The sequence below is a fragment of the Emydura macquarii genome, unplaced genomic scaffold, assembly GCF_026122565.2.
Source record: "Emydura macquarii macquarii isolate MOO-44397 ecotype Brisbane River unplaced genomic scaffold, CSIRO-AGI_Emac_v2 contig_2897, whole genome shotgun sequence".
NCBI lineage: Eukaryota > Metazoa > Chordata > Testudines > Chelidae > Emydura > Emydura macquarii.
In genome coordinates, this window is record NW_027133034.1 from 19,510,011 (window position 1) to 19,524,415 (window position 14,405).

General features: G+C 39.7%; 1 protein-coding gene across 2 annotated transcripts in view; it reads right to left on the reverse strand.

Annotated features, from left to right (window-relative positions):
* Window positions 1-13,165: 13,165 nt before the first annotated feature.
* MEGF10 (multiple EGF like domains 10) overlaps window positions 13,166-14,405 on the reverse strand; it is a 94,484-nt gene continuing 93,244 nt past the window's right edge. For both annotated transcript variants that reach the window (XM_067568793.1, XM_067568792.1), the window contains one exon: window positions 13,166-13,870. In XM_067568793.1, the coding sequence (XP_067424894.1) occupies window positions 13,710-13,870 (161 nt within the window). In that variant the 3' untranslated portion in view covers window positions 13,166-13,709. The remainder of the gene's footprint in view (window positions 13,871-14,405) is intronic.

The following is a 14,405-nucleotide window of genomic DNA, read 5'->3' on the forward strand; positions in this document are numbered from 1 at the left end:
AGGAGAGTTTGGGCTCAGATGGTGGGAACCAGGCAATAATAGGGACAGCATGCTGGCGAGGAGGTTGGGAACTAGGTTAAGAGAACAGAAATAGCATATTTGACCTGTAAATGTAATCCAGCATATTGCATAACTTGTGAAGTTGAAGGAACAGAAGTTGGCTTTAGCACAAGGTGGTGTAGCAAGATTAGGAGACAGGACGATAAGAAGTGACAGTGATGCATTATTATTATTATTATGTGTTTGTACTGCAGTATCACATAGGAGCCCCATTCGTGGACCAGGACCTCATTGCATGAGGCACTCTAAAATACAGAACAAAAAGACAGTTGCCGCCCCAAAGAGCGCAGGTGGGATCCATCAAGGGACTTAGGTCTTGCAGTGCTGCTAGTGGCAATTCTAGTTACAGTTCCTGTACCCACTGAAGTCAGTGGTGAGACTTCTGTGAACTTCAGTGGGTGCAGAATCAAGCCCAGAGTGAACCTCTGGTTAGAGTGAACTTTTCCTATGAAAAATCTGTGCTGGAAAACAATGCAACAAGCTACACACTTAACAAAGACGCACATGACATTTTCAAAGGGGAAATAGAAAAGATGCTTTGAAAATTCCAAGGAATACCACTGTGAGCCACAAAGCCAAGGTATGTGCCGAGGCTCCCCATACAATGAATAAGGAGCGATAGGTGCCTTAGAATGCAATCCACAAAAGTGAGCACACTAGGTGGGGAGCTGCATAAACTAGCCAATGGGAGATGCTGATGACAGAGATGTGTGCTAAACTCTGCTCCCTCTTTGAGTCTGGTCTGCAGGGAGGTGCCTATCTCTGTCTAGCAATCCATGAACAGGAACCAGCCGCCTGCAAACTCCAATACTCCTAAGAATCTGACATATATGGACTTTGCAGTCATTTGTATGTATCTGATTGCTTTGACCATTTAACATCTGTCTTCTTGTTTGTTTCTTTCCTTTTTATAATAAACCTTTAGTTTTAGACAAGGAAGGATTGGCTGGCAGTGTGGTATACTGGGTAAGATTCAAACCAATATTGAACTGATAATGTGGCTTTGGGGATCAGAAGAACATTTTGGTAAAGTGAATAGAGTTTTTTAAATAACTTATTGGGAGCTATAGTCAGAAATGCAATAAAGGGGGCAGTGTATTTCTTTTTGGGGGCTTCTTGATAACCAGTGGGGGGAATCAGGAGCACTGTTTGTGACTGGTTGGTGAATCTAACTTGTTAGCCACCAGTTCTAGGAGAATCTCCTCTCCTTTTGCAGCCTGCCCTGAGCTTGGCATTTTCAGGTGGGCTGCCCTAGGCAGATGGGTCAGATGGAGCACACTCAATCTCTCTTGTTGAAGCTGTTCCACTCATAATGAAAGAGCGAAACCTGCAGTTTCCAACCTTCCAGATGGGTTCTGTAGACTACAGGGTCATTTTCTCGCTCTATCTGGCCCCATGTCTGTTCCATTGTTCCCTAGAGAGGGAGAGAGCATGACTCACCAGCCAGACACAAATATTGCAATGACAATCATACAATAGCTCCAGCATATATCCAGTTAAAGCTGGGAGGAAGAAGGTCATGGATTGTGTTCTGAAATAAGAGCTGGAGTGATGCTTGATTTGTAATTCTTTGTGGTTTTCCTGGACAGGTGCATATTTAAGTGCTATGTATCCATGCCAGGAAGCTGTATGTGGAGGCATGAGCCAATATGATCTTAACATAAATATCCCTGTCTCTTTATCTGCATAGTCTTTATTCAAAGGGCTATTTTACTACTGAAAGTGGGGAGAATCCATATTTACAGTGGCATGGCTTAGACTAGAAAGGACCACCATTTCTGCTAACAAAAGACTGGCTGAAGGAATTATTGAAGAGACTTAAAGCCAGATAGTTGAATGACCTGAGGACACAAGCATGGTTACATGGCTTTTTCTAAGACTGTCACTGATAATTGGCTTTGATTCAAGTTGATTACTTTTTAGTGAACGAGCCCACCCACTAGTACTCAACATGGAATTAATTTGATCCATTGGATAGGAGTTCCAATGGAGAAGTAGCTCATCATAAAAGATATTCACTTCTCAACATCTGCACTCACATCTGGCTTTGGTCACAAGTAATATGATTTTGTTCATTTCAGCCTACTCTCTTGTGTGTGTTTTCCCACAAGATCACAAAACACTACATAATTCAGCATAAAAACTGGCTCTATGGTGAGGTCCAACAAAAGGATAACAGAGGCATTTGGGATCAGAATTGAGGGGCAATTGTGGATATTCATTTGGAAGGTTGTATAGGGACCACTTGCAGGATGTCTGATTCTAAACAATGTGATCTGTCTCTAAACTTCATGAGCACTAAAATCTAAGAACATATAAAAATGATCTCAGAGTCTGGAAAATGAAATTCACCATCAAATTTTTGAGAAAGGATTATTAACACCTGTAGAAAGGAAACAAAATGGGAACTGAAGAGTAAAGAGCTACTGCCAAACAAAAATGGAAGTTAGCAATATCTAAACAGAGAGCTTTCTGTTTAAGAACAATAACCTGTACATGACACTGGAGCAATCTTGATTCAGAATAGCAAGAGAAAGAAGAAATCAAAACTGGTCAGGAAAAGTTACTGAGTGTGACGGGACGCATCACTCACTGTTTCTCTGATGCCTCCTCCTGATCACGCTGAGGCTTAGCTCTCAAGGCTGATGTCCCTTCCCCTGGTCATATGCCCAGGCGTGCTGGAACAATTTGTATAGTGGGTGCGCTGAGAGCCATTGAACCAAACTGTAAACCCTGTATATAATGGAATAATCCACCTCAAGACAGGGGATGTGGCAGCACCCCCAGCAGCTTTAGTTCCACCACCTATGCACACAATGTCACACCATCTCTCTCTCTCAGATCTGCAGCTCCTCTCGCTCCAGGAACCGCTGCTGCCTCTTCATGACTTGGCCTTCTGTGTTTCCCCTTTCTGGGGTTCCAAAATCTTCTTTCAGCAGTCTAGGCAGTCTTCTCCGGTATTGCCCTGATGGTGCCACTTCCCCAGTGCCAGTAGGGGCACCCGAGCACACATCCAGGAACCCTCAACACAGCAGTCCTGGGTTTTACTCTCCCAGCCATCCCTGCTCCTTCCATGGCCTGCTTCCTACCACTCCAGGTTCTCCCCCCCTTTCTCTGGGAGTACCAGCTCCAAACTCTCCTCCCTTTTCCCAGGAAGTGACTACTGCCCTTGTCTGTTGCCAGCTTCCTGGCTTTATAGCCCCCACCTTTTCCTTCCTAACTGAGCCTGCTTGTAATCAATCCCTGCTCCCTAGTTCTTCCTCCAGCTGCAGCCTGTGGAGTTAATAGGTCTACCTGGCCACCTTAACTTCTTCCAGTCCTGTGTGGGGTGGACATCCCATCACACTGAGATTAAACAAATGTACTTGACAAGCTAAGAGCAAAAGGTATCTTTAAAAGTAGATAAGTTATTGATAAAGAGGAGAAAGAAAGCTTTTGAAAGTAGGAACCTTCTCTTTTGCAAATGTGTCATGTGACAGTGGCTTTAAAAACAGGTCATGAGAGGCATAGTCAAAAGAGACACTAAGGGAAAAATATCGATCACAAAGTACACAAAACATGTAAAAAAGTACAGTGCGGTGATTAATGAGGTCTCAGCAGACCAGAGAAGCTGAAGAGAAATGATTCAAATTGCTTTGTTTTATTATTATAGAAAGGGTCAGTAGATTTGTTTCCTCTTCTCATTTGGTTAAAGAAAACTTCAAACATTGAATGAACAGTGTGTCATCAGCTGAGCAGAAACAATAGTGAAGAGGCAGATCATTTAGGAAAAATACACATTCCATTTAAACTGACGGTGTCAAATTCTGTTCCAAGTTACAGCAGTGTATATCTGGAATAACTCCATTTATTCTCATGATCACTAGAATCCATGACAATACTATTGACTCTTTCTCAAATGTCCTTATTAGAGGGTGTGCCAAATTTATTATGATAGAGTTTTTATTTATTTAATTAATGTAATGTAATAGGGATGAGTCTGGAGTAAATTCATTTGCTTAAGAACTCTAGCCAAATTTTGCTCTGAGTTACTGTGGATAAATTCAGAGCAACACTACTGCAGTCAGTGGAATGACTTTGTAATGATTTCAGTGGTGTTAAAAGTTGTATGTTAGATTCTGTGTATTTTAAGTAATGATTCCTCCCTACCAGAGGAAAATCAGTGGTCAAATGGAAAGTCATTGATGAACCAGGATAAATGATCCATGCTTGGTTTATCTGCATTGCCTTTCAGAGCAGTTTGTCTTTCTCACATTGTGGCTAGGAAATAGACATAGGTATTTCTTTTTATTTTCTGACATGAATAGGATGGCTGTAAATTATTCATGTGCCTGTGAGGGAATATTTGCACACTGCTGTGGGGATAAGTAGACTTTGTTTTAAAATGGAGCTCTTATTTTATGGCACCACGTAGTCCTGTCTTGCAGTTTTATGAAAGCTTGCTCGGGGGAAACCAAAGTGTTTAAATGTACTCTTACAGAGTAAAGTACAAAGGTATGCAATCAAATTCTTTTCCCCCAGGCATGGAAAGCATGATACTGCTAAGTCTCATTACCTGAGGGGCTGTAGCTCTCAACTCCCATCTAAGACAACGCAGTCAAAAATCATCAACATCAGAGATAAATGGGGGAAAAAATCCGAGGATGGAGGGGCTCTGGAAAGTGAAAAAAGCTTTAGAGAGCTCTGTCTTAAAGTGACTTTGAAGAAAAGAAGAAAGCACTATTTTAGGCAATTACAGCTGGCAATACCTTGCACTCCAGAATTTATTCCGCTACCGGTTTCTAATAGTTTTCAACAGTTATTCCAGATGTAGGTTTATGGGCCAATTACACACAAATCAGAGTCTCTCCTCTTTTCCTGCCACTGCTACTCTCATCTTGCCCCTACCCTGTTGTACGGGGTGTATTGGGGAAGGAGACAGCATGTCAGGGATGGAGCGCAGCTATGTTCTGCTAGTTCTCAATTGGTAGATGGTCCCTTGGAGTCCATAGTCAGCAACTTAGGTTGGGGCCAGAGCAGACTGGTCCACAGAATTAGGGAGCCATAACCAATTCCTTGATGATTCCCTCCCATTCTCCTCTGCTGAGTACAGGACAGAATCTGACCACAAGTCAGCAATTTCCCCAACCATTCTAAGGACACTGAGGACAGCAAAAGGAGTGCAGCTAAAAGAAATAAGGGGGCTGCTAACAAGACATTGAATCATAAAAATAGACAAGAAAATTTTCCAAATAGTTAGCTGTGCAAGTTGGCCCTATTTAGGAAAGATCTATATTGTATCGTACAAGAGGATCTGGAGGACCCTGAAAACTGGAGTAATAGAAATGGGATGAAATTTAATAGTGCAAAGTGCAAGGTCATGCACTTAGGGACTAACAACAAGAATTTCTCCTATAAACTGGGGACTTACCAGTTGGAAACTAAAAAGGAGGAGAGAAACCTGGGTATACTGGTTGATCACATGATGATTGTGGGCCACCGATGTGATGCAGCTGTGAAAAAGGCTAATGCAATCCCAGGATGCATCAGGCCAGGTATTTCCAGTAGAGATAGATAAGTGTTATTACCATTATACAAGGCACTGGTGATCCCTCATCTGGAATACTGTGTGCAATTTGGTCTCTCATGTTTAAGAAAGATGAATTCAAACTGGATCAGGTGCAGAGAAGGGCTATTAGGATGATCATAGGAATGGAAAACCTACCTTATGAGAGGAGAGTTAAGGACCTTGACTTGTTTAGCTTAACAAAACGAAGGCTGAAGGGAGATGTGATTGCACTCTATAAATACAGCAGAGGCATAAATACCAGGGAGGGAGAGGAGTTATTTAAGTTAAGTGCCAATGTTGGCACAAGAACAAACGGCTATAAACTGGCCATCAACAAGTTTAGGCTTGAAATTAGACTAAGTTTTCTAACCATCAGGAGTGAAATTCTGGAACAGCCTCCCAATGGGAGCAGTGGGAGCAAAAAAACTAAGTGGCTTCAAGACATCTTGACAAGTTTAGGGAAGGGATGGTATGATGGGACTGCCTACAATGGCATGTAGTCCATCCGTGACTACCAGTAGCAAATATCCCCAATGGCTGGAGATGGGACACTAGATGGGGAAGGCTCTGAGTTTCTATAGTGAATTCTTTCCCAAGTGTCTGACTGGTGGGTCTTTCCAACATGCTCAGGGTCTAACTGATCGCCATATCTGGGATCAGGAAGGAATTTTCCCCTAGGTTAGATTGGCAGAGATCCTGGGTGATTTTCTCCTACTTCTGCAGCATGGGGCACAGGTCACTTGCTGGCTTGAACTAGTGTAAATGGTGGATTCTCTGTAACATGAAGTCTTTTAATCAAGCTTTGAGATCTTCATTAACTCAGCCAGAGATTATGGGTCTGTTACAGGAGTGGGTGGGTGAGGTTCTGTGGCCTACCATATGCAGGAGGTTAGACTAGATGATCATTATGGTCCCTTCTCGCCTTAAAATCTATGCGGTTATTCTGGGAATTTATACAGACATTTACACAACTGCCTCAAATACAAGAATAATTATACAAGGACACAACAATCATCCATTAACCCTGGTATCTGATCTGTGTGAGAGCGGCCAACACTGAGTACTTAAGAAGATGAAGATGTAATACATCCTTAATGCACTGTTCTTAAGACACTTGATAGAATTTCTTCCTGATCCCAGGAGGTGATTAGCTTGCACATTGAAGCATCGCTTTATATTGTATATGCTAGCTATTAATGTAACTACACGTGATATTTTTATTCTTTTAAATGTCTAATCCTTTTTTTAAATGACTAACCTGTTAGTCTCAATAATATCCTGTCAGTGAGTTCAGGCATTTGTTCCGCTAGTCTGTAAATATGAATATTTACAAATATTATTTGTGCACCTACTTTGAAATATTTAGCATGGTTACAGTCAGAATGTAAACTATACCTTTTTATGCAACAGTTCTGCTCCTTGTGTGTATTTAAAGGAATATCAGCTTCCTCCTGTGATAAAAAATATTTTAAGTCCTGTTAGCCCTGGAGAGCCAACACGCATGGGATTCTAAGATCAATTGTAGTCTTAAACGTGAAAAAAAATGGAAAAGAGTAATTACATAAATCTTGCCACAATGCAATTGCTGTTCAAAGACTAATGCTTGAGCTAAATATTGCTTCCATTTTCAATAATCCTATGAAAGAGGCAGTCTTCATGTATAGGGCACATGAATTGTTAGTATTATTCAGAAAAAAGTGGAAAAGCTTTATCAATGGCATCCCTTAAGGCTGATTGTTTCTGATACGTGTGTCAGTGCACCTCTGAGAGATGCAACATTCTTGATCTTCACGTCATGATGAGTATAATCAATCACTCTCTATACCCATAAAAATAGAATTGCTTCTAGAAAATAGTTATACACACTATCTGCTGCTTCATTGCATTGGAGTTTTCAAAGAAAATCTTTCATTTTTTCCATATCAAAAAGACATGTATGTAGAGCAAGATCCTGCACACCATTATCATCATCACATTAGCAATCTAGAGGAACTGTAACATGACTGGAAAATAACATTTTCCTTGCAGTTCTCTGATAATTATTGTAGACAGGAAGAGAAGAGCCAGAGGCTGTACTTAATAGGATAACTGTTAAAGTGAAGTTGATCTGTTTAAAAAATTACCCTTAAAACACCGCTGAGGTCAGATATGGTTTGGCTGATGTACAGCATTAATGCTGATCACACAAATGAAAGATTCTAATGAGGCAATTTAACTCACTCAAACATTACAAGGAGCATGACATTTTTGGAAAGAATATATTTTTATGTTTGAGGCATTTCCTTTTTTTTCTTGTTCTTAGCATCGCAGCCTATCTTTTTTCAACTTTTAAAACATTATACATGAAGAAGAACTTCAGAATTTGGCTCTCTATTTGGAATATTCTTTGTTTAACCTGTTTAAGATAGTTAACTCAAGTGTTGTCTTTAAGAATTTCAGTTAATTCCAGGGACTCAGATGCAAACACCAAAAAAAACCTTATTTTCTTTCTCTCGCTGATTGAATTCTTAAAAGTAATCTCTGGTCTCATCCACATAATGAGTCACACACCTGGGGCCTGATCTCCAGGTTGGATGTGAGACTAACTAGCTACTATATCCCTCCTTAAAGCACACTATAAATTCAATCCTGAAGAAGCCATTGTGAGATGAAACAGAACTTTCCAGTTAACACTCAATGCCAGGTTTCACATTCCTGAGCAATCTAACTGAGGAAACAGTAAAAAGCCATCTCCAAGCACATTTGTCTACAGTCACTGTTCTTGATCCAGCTTAGAGGCTTTATGTCAAGCTATGGAACAGAAGCAAGAATGGAGGTGTTATTGGATGATCTCTTCCTATCTATGTATGTGTAGTTTTATGCTTTTCACTAGTATTTTACATGGTTGATAATAGTATATTGTTATCCTACAAATAGATGTGTCAGGGTCAAGAGGAATGCCTTGAAATTATTTAAATCTTTCCTTGACAGTCTCAATGCTGCTCTAAGTTACACTGGCTGCAACCGCTCCAAAGGGACCATTCTGACAACTAGGCAGCACTAGAGTACAGCTATGGCCCTGGCCCCCTGCCATGCTACTATGCTGCAAAAAAGCATAAGGAGGCATGGTATAGAGCTGGCTCTGCCTGGAGATTTCCCTACACCAGTAGAATACCCAGGGAGCCAATTAAGCCAGCTTTAAGCTGCTTAATGCTACAGGAGCAGTGCAAAGAGTCTTTATGGGGGTGAGGAATTGACCACATACTGTAGAAATGGATGAGTTTTAGTGTAATACTCTATGGTTGAAATCCATATGGTTGATATGACAAAACTCCTGCTGCTTTCAATTGGAGCTGGATTTCGTCCTATGGCTGTTATTGACCTGACCACTTACATGTAAGGCCTTCTACAAACAGAACACTATGTACATCTTTTGTGGTACTTCAAGGTACCCTGAGAGAGAGGAAAAAACATGACAGAAAAATCAAACAACATTTCAAGTCTTTTATTAGAAAGTTTATTACATAAACCTACAAGCATGTTTGGTGATATAAATGATAGTGAAGGGTAATATGATGAGCATCAATCATCTTTGGAAAATAGATACATTTAAACATTGAAACAATTATTTTTGTTACAACGGAGAAACAAGCCATACATAGTTTGTAGGTTTTCTTTAAAAATATATATTATAATTCAATCATATCAAAGTGGAGACTGGCTGGGGTAAAACATTGAAAATATAATAGTTAGGTACAGTGCTATGGCACTAGTATTAATTGTACTAAAAAGGGCAAGGTTTTCTGTACAATAGTTAATAAACTAGCACCCATCAGTTTTAAGTCATTTAAACTGCTATATATACAGTCTTTAATATAAAGCATTTTTGTCAAAATTAGCTCTGTACTCTTCAGTCTGGATCTTAAAAATGCATTGCCCTATTCATGTGACTCAGTGCAAGAGTCATTATCTGGAAACATAACCCTGTTCAACAATCCAGTTTTAGTCATGGTATTTTGAAAAGAAATTACATTTTTAACATGCTCATCACTTTTTATATTTTTTAACTTTATTTCATTGGTTTGATTTTGCAGATTGTGATTGTTCAAAGCCCCAGCAGAAAGGATAGTCACAATGAAGTCTGTTCACCGCTCAATCGGTATGTGCTGCTCCGTTAAAATTAATGGGAGTTAACTGTGTAAATCAAGATGAGGACAAAGTTTAAGTGCAGCAATGTGTTGGGAGTAAAAGTCTCTGATACTAAAAGGCTTTGTGAGGTTCAGTGTTTTTCTAAATGACCAAGAGATAGTTTGCCTAAATTACAGAACATTTCAGGGATCATATTGAATATGATATTTTAAATTCAGATATTAACTTTGGGCTACATTCTGCACTTTATTGCGCTGGCACACATGTTGGTAGGGGACATTTATCCTAGGGTTTGATATTGCTTTCCTCTTTACGGTATTCCAAACATGTAAAGACACAGGTGCCACTTTTCCTTTCTACAAATGGCAAGGCAGGATCTCTTCCCATAGTTCTCAAGAAGAAGTCTGGAAAGATAGCCAGGGAATGCACCAGCATGTATATCATGACCCTAAGGCGGCACGGTATGTAGTTTGGGAAGGGTCTAAATTCCCCTTCTGGGTTAATGAACAAGCTGTGATCAGCAGCCAGGGTTGTCTGGTTGCAGGGAGATGTGTGCTGTGGTTGTGCTTAATGGAGCAGCAACATGTACTCCAAAGCATTTCTCCTTGAGGCACATGAGGAATCCTGCTCTGGATGGCATAATTGCTAAAGTAGGTACCCTAGGAAAATTTCTGCTTCCCCTTGTTGCATCAAGATGCAATTTAGCCTTTATTAATACCAGTAAACATTGTTTAGTTTGGGTTTTTTAACCCAATTTCTACATGATCTAATGTGCTTTATTCTCTCAAGTTAATGACATGCAGATGTTATTTAAATAGAACATATTAATGGTCCAGGCAACTGTATGTGTGAGCGTGTACACCCACTCACACACCGATGCATATTCACAAGTCTTTTATGTGATATATGTATACTTATGTGGGCCAAATATAGTCCTAGCATAAGCAAGTACAACTTCCCTTGGCCACAGCAGAAGTGTCACCACATACAGCAGGGCTGAATTTGGATCTGTGTGTTTGAGTATATTTATAGCATACACAATAGCCAGAGCAGTATTTAGTTTCACAAATGTTTGGTTGAATACATAATTTGAGGATGTGCACCACTTTTTGAAATCCTACACAAGTTTAAAATAGTATGCTCTGCTTTTCACCATTGTATATTATGAAGGACAGGGATATATTTTTTTTTATTGCAAAGAATAGTTGTTCCTATTGGCCCTCAAATTCAAATTCTACACAAGGTAAGAGGAAAAAATTTTTGTGAACTCACAGTTGTAGAGTATTGCATTTTCTATTCACAGCTTCAGAAAAGAGATTTTATTTTCAGTTTGGATCACACAGTACAAACACATGTATATCAATATCACTACATGTACTTGGCACACACAAACACAATCAATCGTTTACCTTAAGTGGGGTGTAAAGTGCTGCTTGATTTCTAAAATATCACTGTTTATTTTTACGTTTGTGATATCCTGAGCTGGTCATACAACTTTTACAAAGATGTGCAATTGCCCAGGAAGTTCCAGTTTGTCTGCAAATCAGCCAATATTTATGTATGACATAAACATGGGGTGTAGGTGGGCACCCCATGCAGCCATATGTGCTGTAGGAGCCTGAGCCCAGCTATGGTGAGGTCTTCGGTTGTAGAGTTGTAATCTGTCACCACTTTAAAGGCAGCAAACATCAAATAGATAGTATTTCCACTTAAGTCCAAGGGGGTCTTTTGTATCCAGAAACATTTTTCTCACTGAGGATCTGTATTATAGCTACTGTTCCACCAGCCAAAGGCAACAGGATGTGATTCTTTTAGGAGCCTATCAATACCATCACAATGTCAACTATTCTTTATCTTTGACTCTAATATAATCTAAACTTTCAGATGCAGAACCATAGTGGCACCTACTGTACTAAGGTGGAGAGCACACAAGTACCAAAATGCTTGACCTACCAGCTGGCTTTCGTATCACATCATACAGTTCTGATGCATTTAAAGGTAAACCTACTTGTGACAGGGTGCAGATTCACTATCTTGGGAAGGTGAGAAAAGATGTTTGAGATTATGGGCCGTCAGCAGGCTGCTTCACTAACATGACTAGCAGTGGTATCTTCAACAATATTGAGATATAATCTTTCATCTTTAGGTTTCAAATCTAACATCCCATTGAGATGAAACATGCAGATCAGACATCCTAGAACTATTGTTTCAGGCTATTGATTCAGGGAGATGTCTTTGCATCATTTACAAATAAATAAAAGCTTGGATTCTGGTGCACAATTCTGCTTCAAAGGGTGGATTCCATGAACAATTCTAGTTCCACTGAACTGCAGAAGACATGGGGCTCTGACTATAAATTGGCTACATGGGAGACAGAGGAGAGAATGGCTTTGGGAAGGCTGGCTTCCACAAACAAGGTCAAAGGTGTCAGCTGAACCCCAAGCTAGGAGTCTTGTGTTTCCTTTTCTGCTTATGTCAACTTATTTTGCTTTCTTGTTATAAACATTATCGCTCAAACAAAATACCTTGTAACTGTATTTTTTTTTCTGCTGATTGAATCCACCAGTTACACTACTACCTAACCTGCTTAGCCCATCTCTGGTGGACATTAATAGTACATTAATTCTCACTTTTATACTCCCCCCCTCCTCACCTCTCAAAAAAGAAAAAAAACCCACTATTTCTTAACCAGACAAAATAAAGGCCAGCTGGCAAAAATGAAAAACAGTGGACATACAATAAAATATTTTTGCAGTTATAAGCTAGAGCACTAGAAACATAGATACACAATTTTAAAATGGAGATACAAGTTAATGAAAAATGGGGTATATGTGTCAAGTTATTAGCAATGCAAAAGACCAGCTTAAGCATATTTTCCCTACATCAACTATAAAAAAAGAAAAGGTGCCTTTTTAGCAAGTATGCACAGAGATTGTTCAGTCATTTTTAGGGAAAAAAATTAATCAAAACATTGTACTATTCTTATTCTATATTACAGTCCATATTACTACTTGTTTATAAAATTTAAACCTTTTCTTGCACTTCAAATGTACAGCATTCATAATTTTTGTCCATTCCTTACACACTCATTCAGTCCATTCTGACAAAAATAAACTGATTTCATTTACATATTTATGCAATAATTACTGATATGTTATGGATTATTACTCATGTATGACAGGAATGGTGGTCAGAACTGTAGTATATGAAGCAGTAATGCACCACCAAATGATTTGGCAAGGATGGGTGCCAAAGCCTACTAGTATGGGGTACCCACTGATCTTCGGGCACTGCAATAATATTAATATTAATTAATTAATTAATATGAATTAATGCAATGCTTTCATCACCTTCAAAACTACACAGGCAATGTATTTCCATAACCAGTAATAGACATGAAAAACTTGTGTTGAGTTTTCCAGATCCCATCAGACCAAGTCTCTTTACACATCTTGTCCAAAGACAATATAATCCACCACAATATGATGTGACGTGAAAGAAATTTGGCAATATCAGACACTTTTTCTTGTAGGTAACAAGTGAATCAGACTACCTGTAAGAAGTGGGTATTTGGTAGCTTGCACAGTCCTTAGGGGCATCTCTACTACGAAACATGAGCATGTGAAAAACAAACATGAATTCCAATTTCAAAGTAGCAGAAATGGAACTATTATCACAACAGTTCTGCAAACTAATATGTTTAAGCAAGCATACTACAGTGTAAATATGTGGTGTTGGTGTCTCTGTAAAAATAACTGCAATGGAAAATCTGATCAGGGTCTCTTCAGTTTGGCATCTATCCACATGCCGTATGCGTGTATACAAACCTCATCTTGAGATTCCTGTTTAACATACAGCGATTGTCTACAGAATGGATTAGGAGCCAAATATGGTGGCAAAGTAGAGGAAGGAGCGTAACCAAGCCACTGTTCTCCTCAAGAGTTCCACTGTGCTGTACAATAAGCTTGAGGTGTCATTCATTGCTGACCTCTTTCTCAGAGGATGATGGACTGTCTCGTACCGGTAGCAAGTCATAATGGCATGGAATGTGACTGTTTTTTGGAAGATCATAAGGATCTTGGCTGAAAGGTCCACTGTTACTGAATGCGCCCTGGACAACACTCACTGTAGGTTCTGTGATAAAAGAAAACACACATATTTGGGCACTGGTAATAGCAAATGGGAGGAAAATGCCTTTATAAAAATGAACAAACAAGTCTTGCTAATTATTTACCGTTGCCTAAAAATAAAGAACTTTTCCCACTCAGCTCTGAATTCTGAAGTAAAGAGCGTACAGCTAAAAAAATCACTGGTATTAAAGCTGCTCAGTTATGCAACAAACTCGACTGTGTATGCATTCATCAGCTTGTAAGATGATAAGACAATCAAGAAGAATTGCAGATCCTCTTTTCTCTTTGGGCAAGCTGCAGGAATCCAAGCCCCTGCTTCAACACACATTGGGCCAAACTTTGGGCTTCTGAGCAAAGCCTCTACAAGAAAAAGGATATTGTGCAAGGCATCCCATGGAAACTGGCAAACTACTCCTCACACAGGCTGTGGACTACCATGCACCTGCTTGGCTTTCTCTCTCACATGTGTCCCAGTCTTCTTCCTTCTACAGATCCCACTTTCCTCCATGATGCCCCAGAGAGAGTGACCATGGAATAGA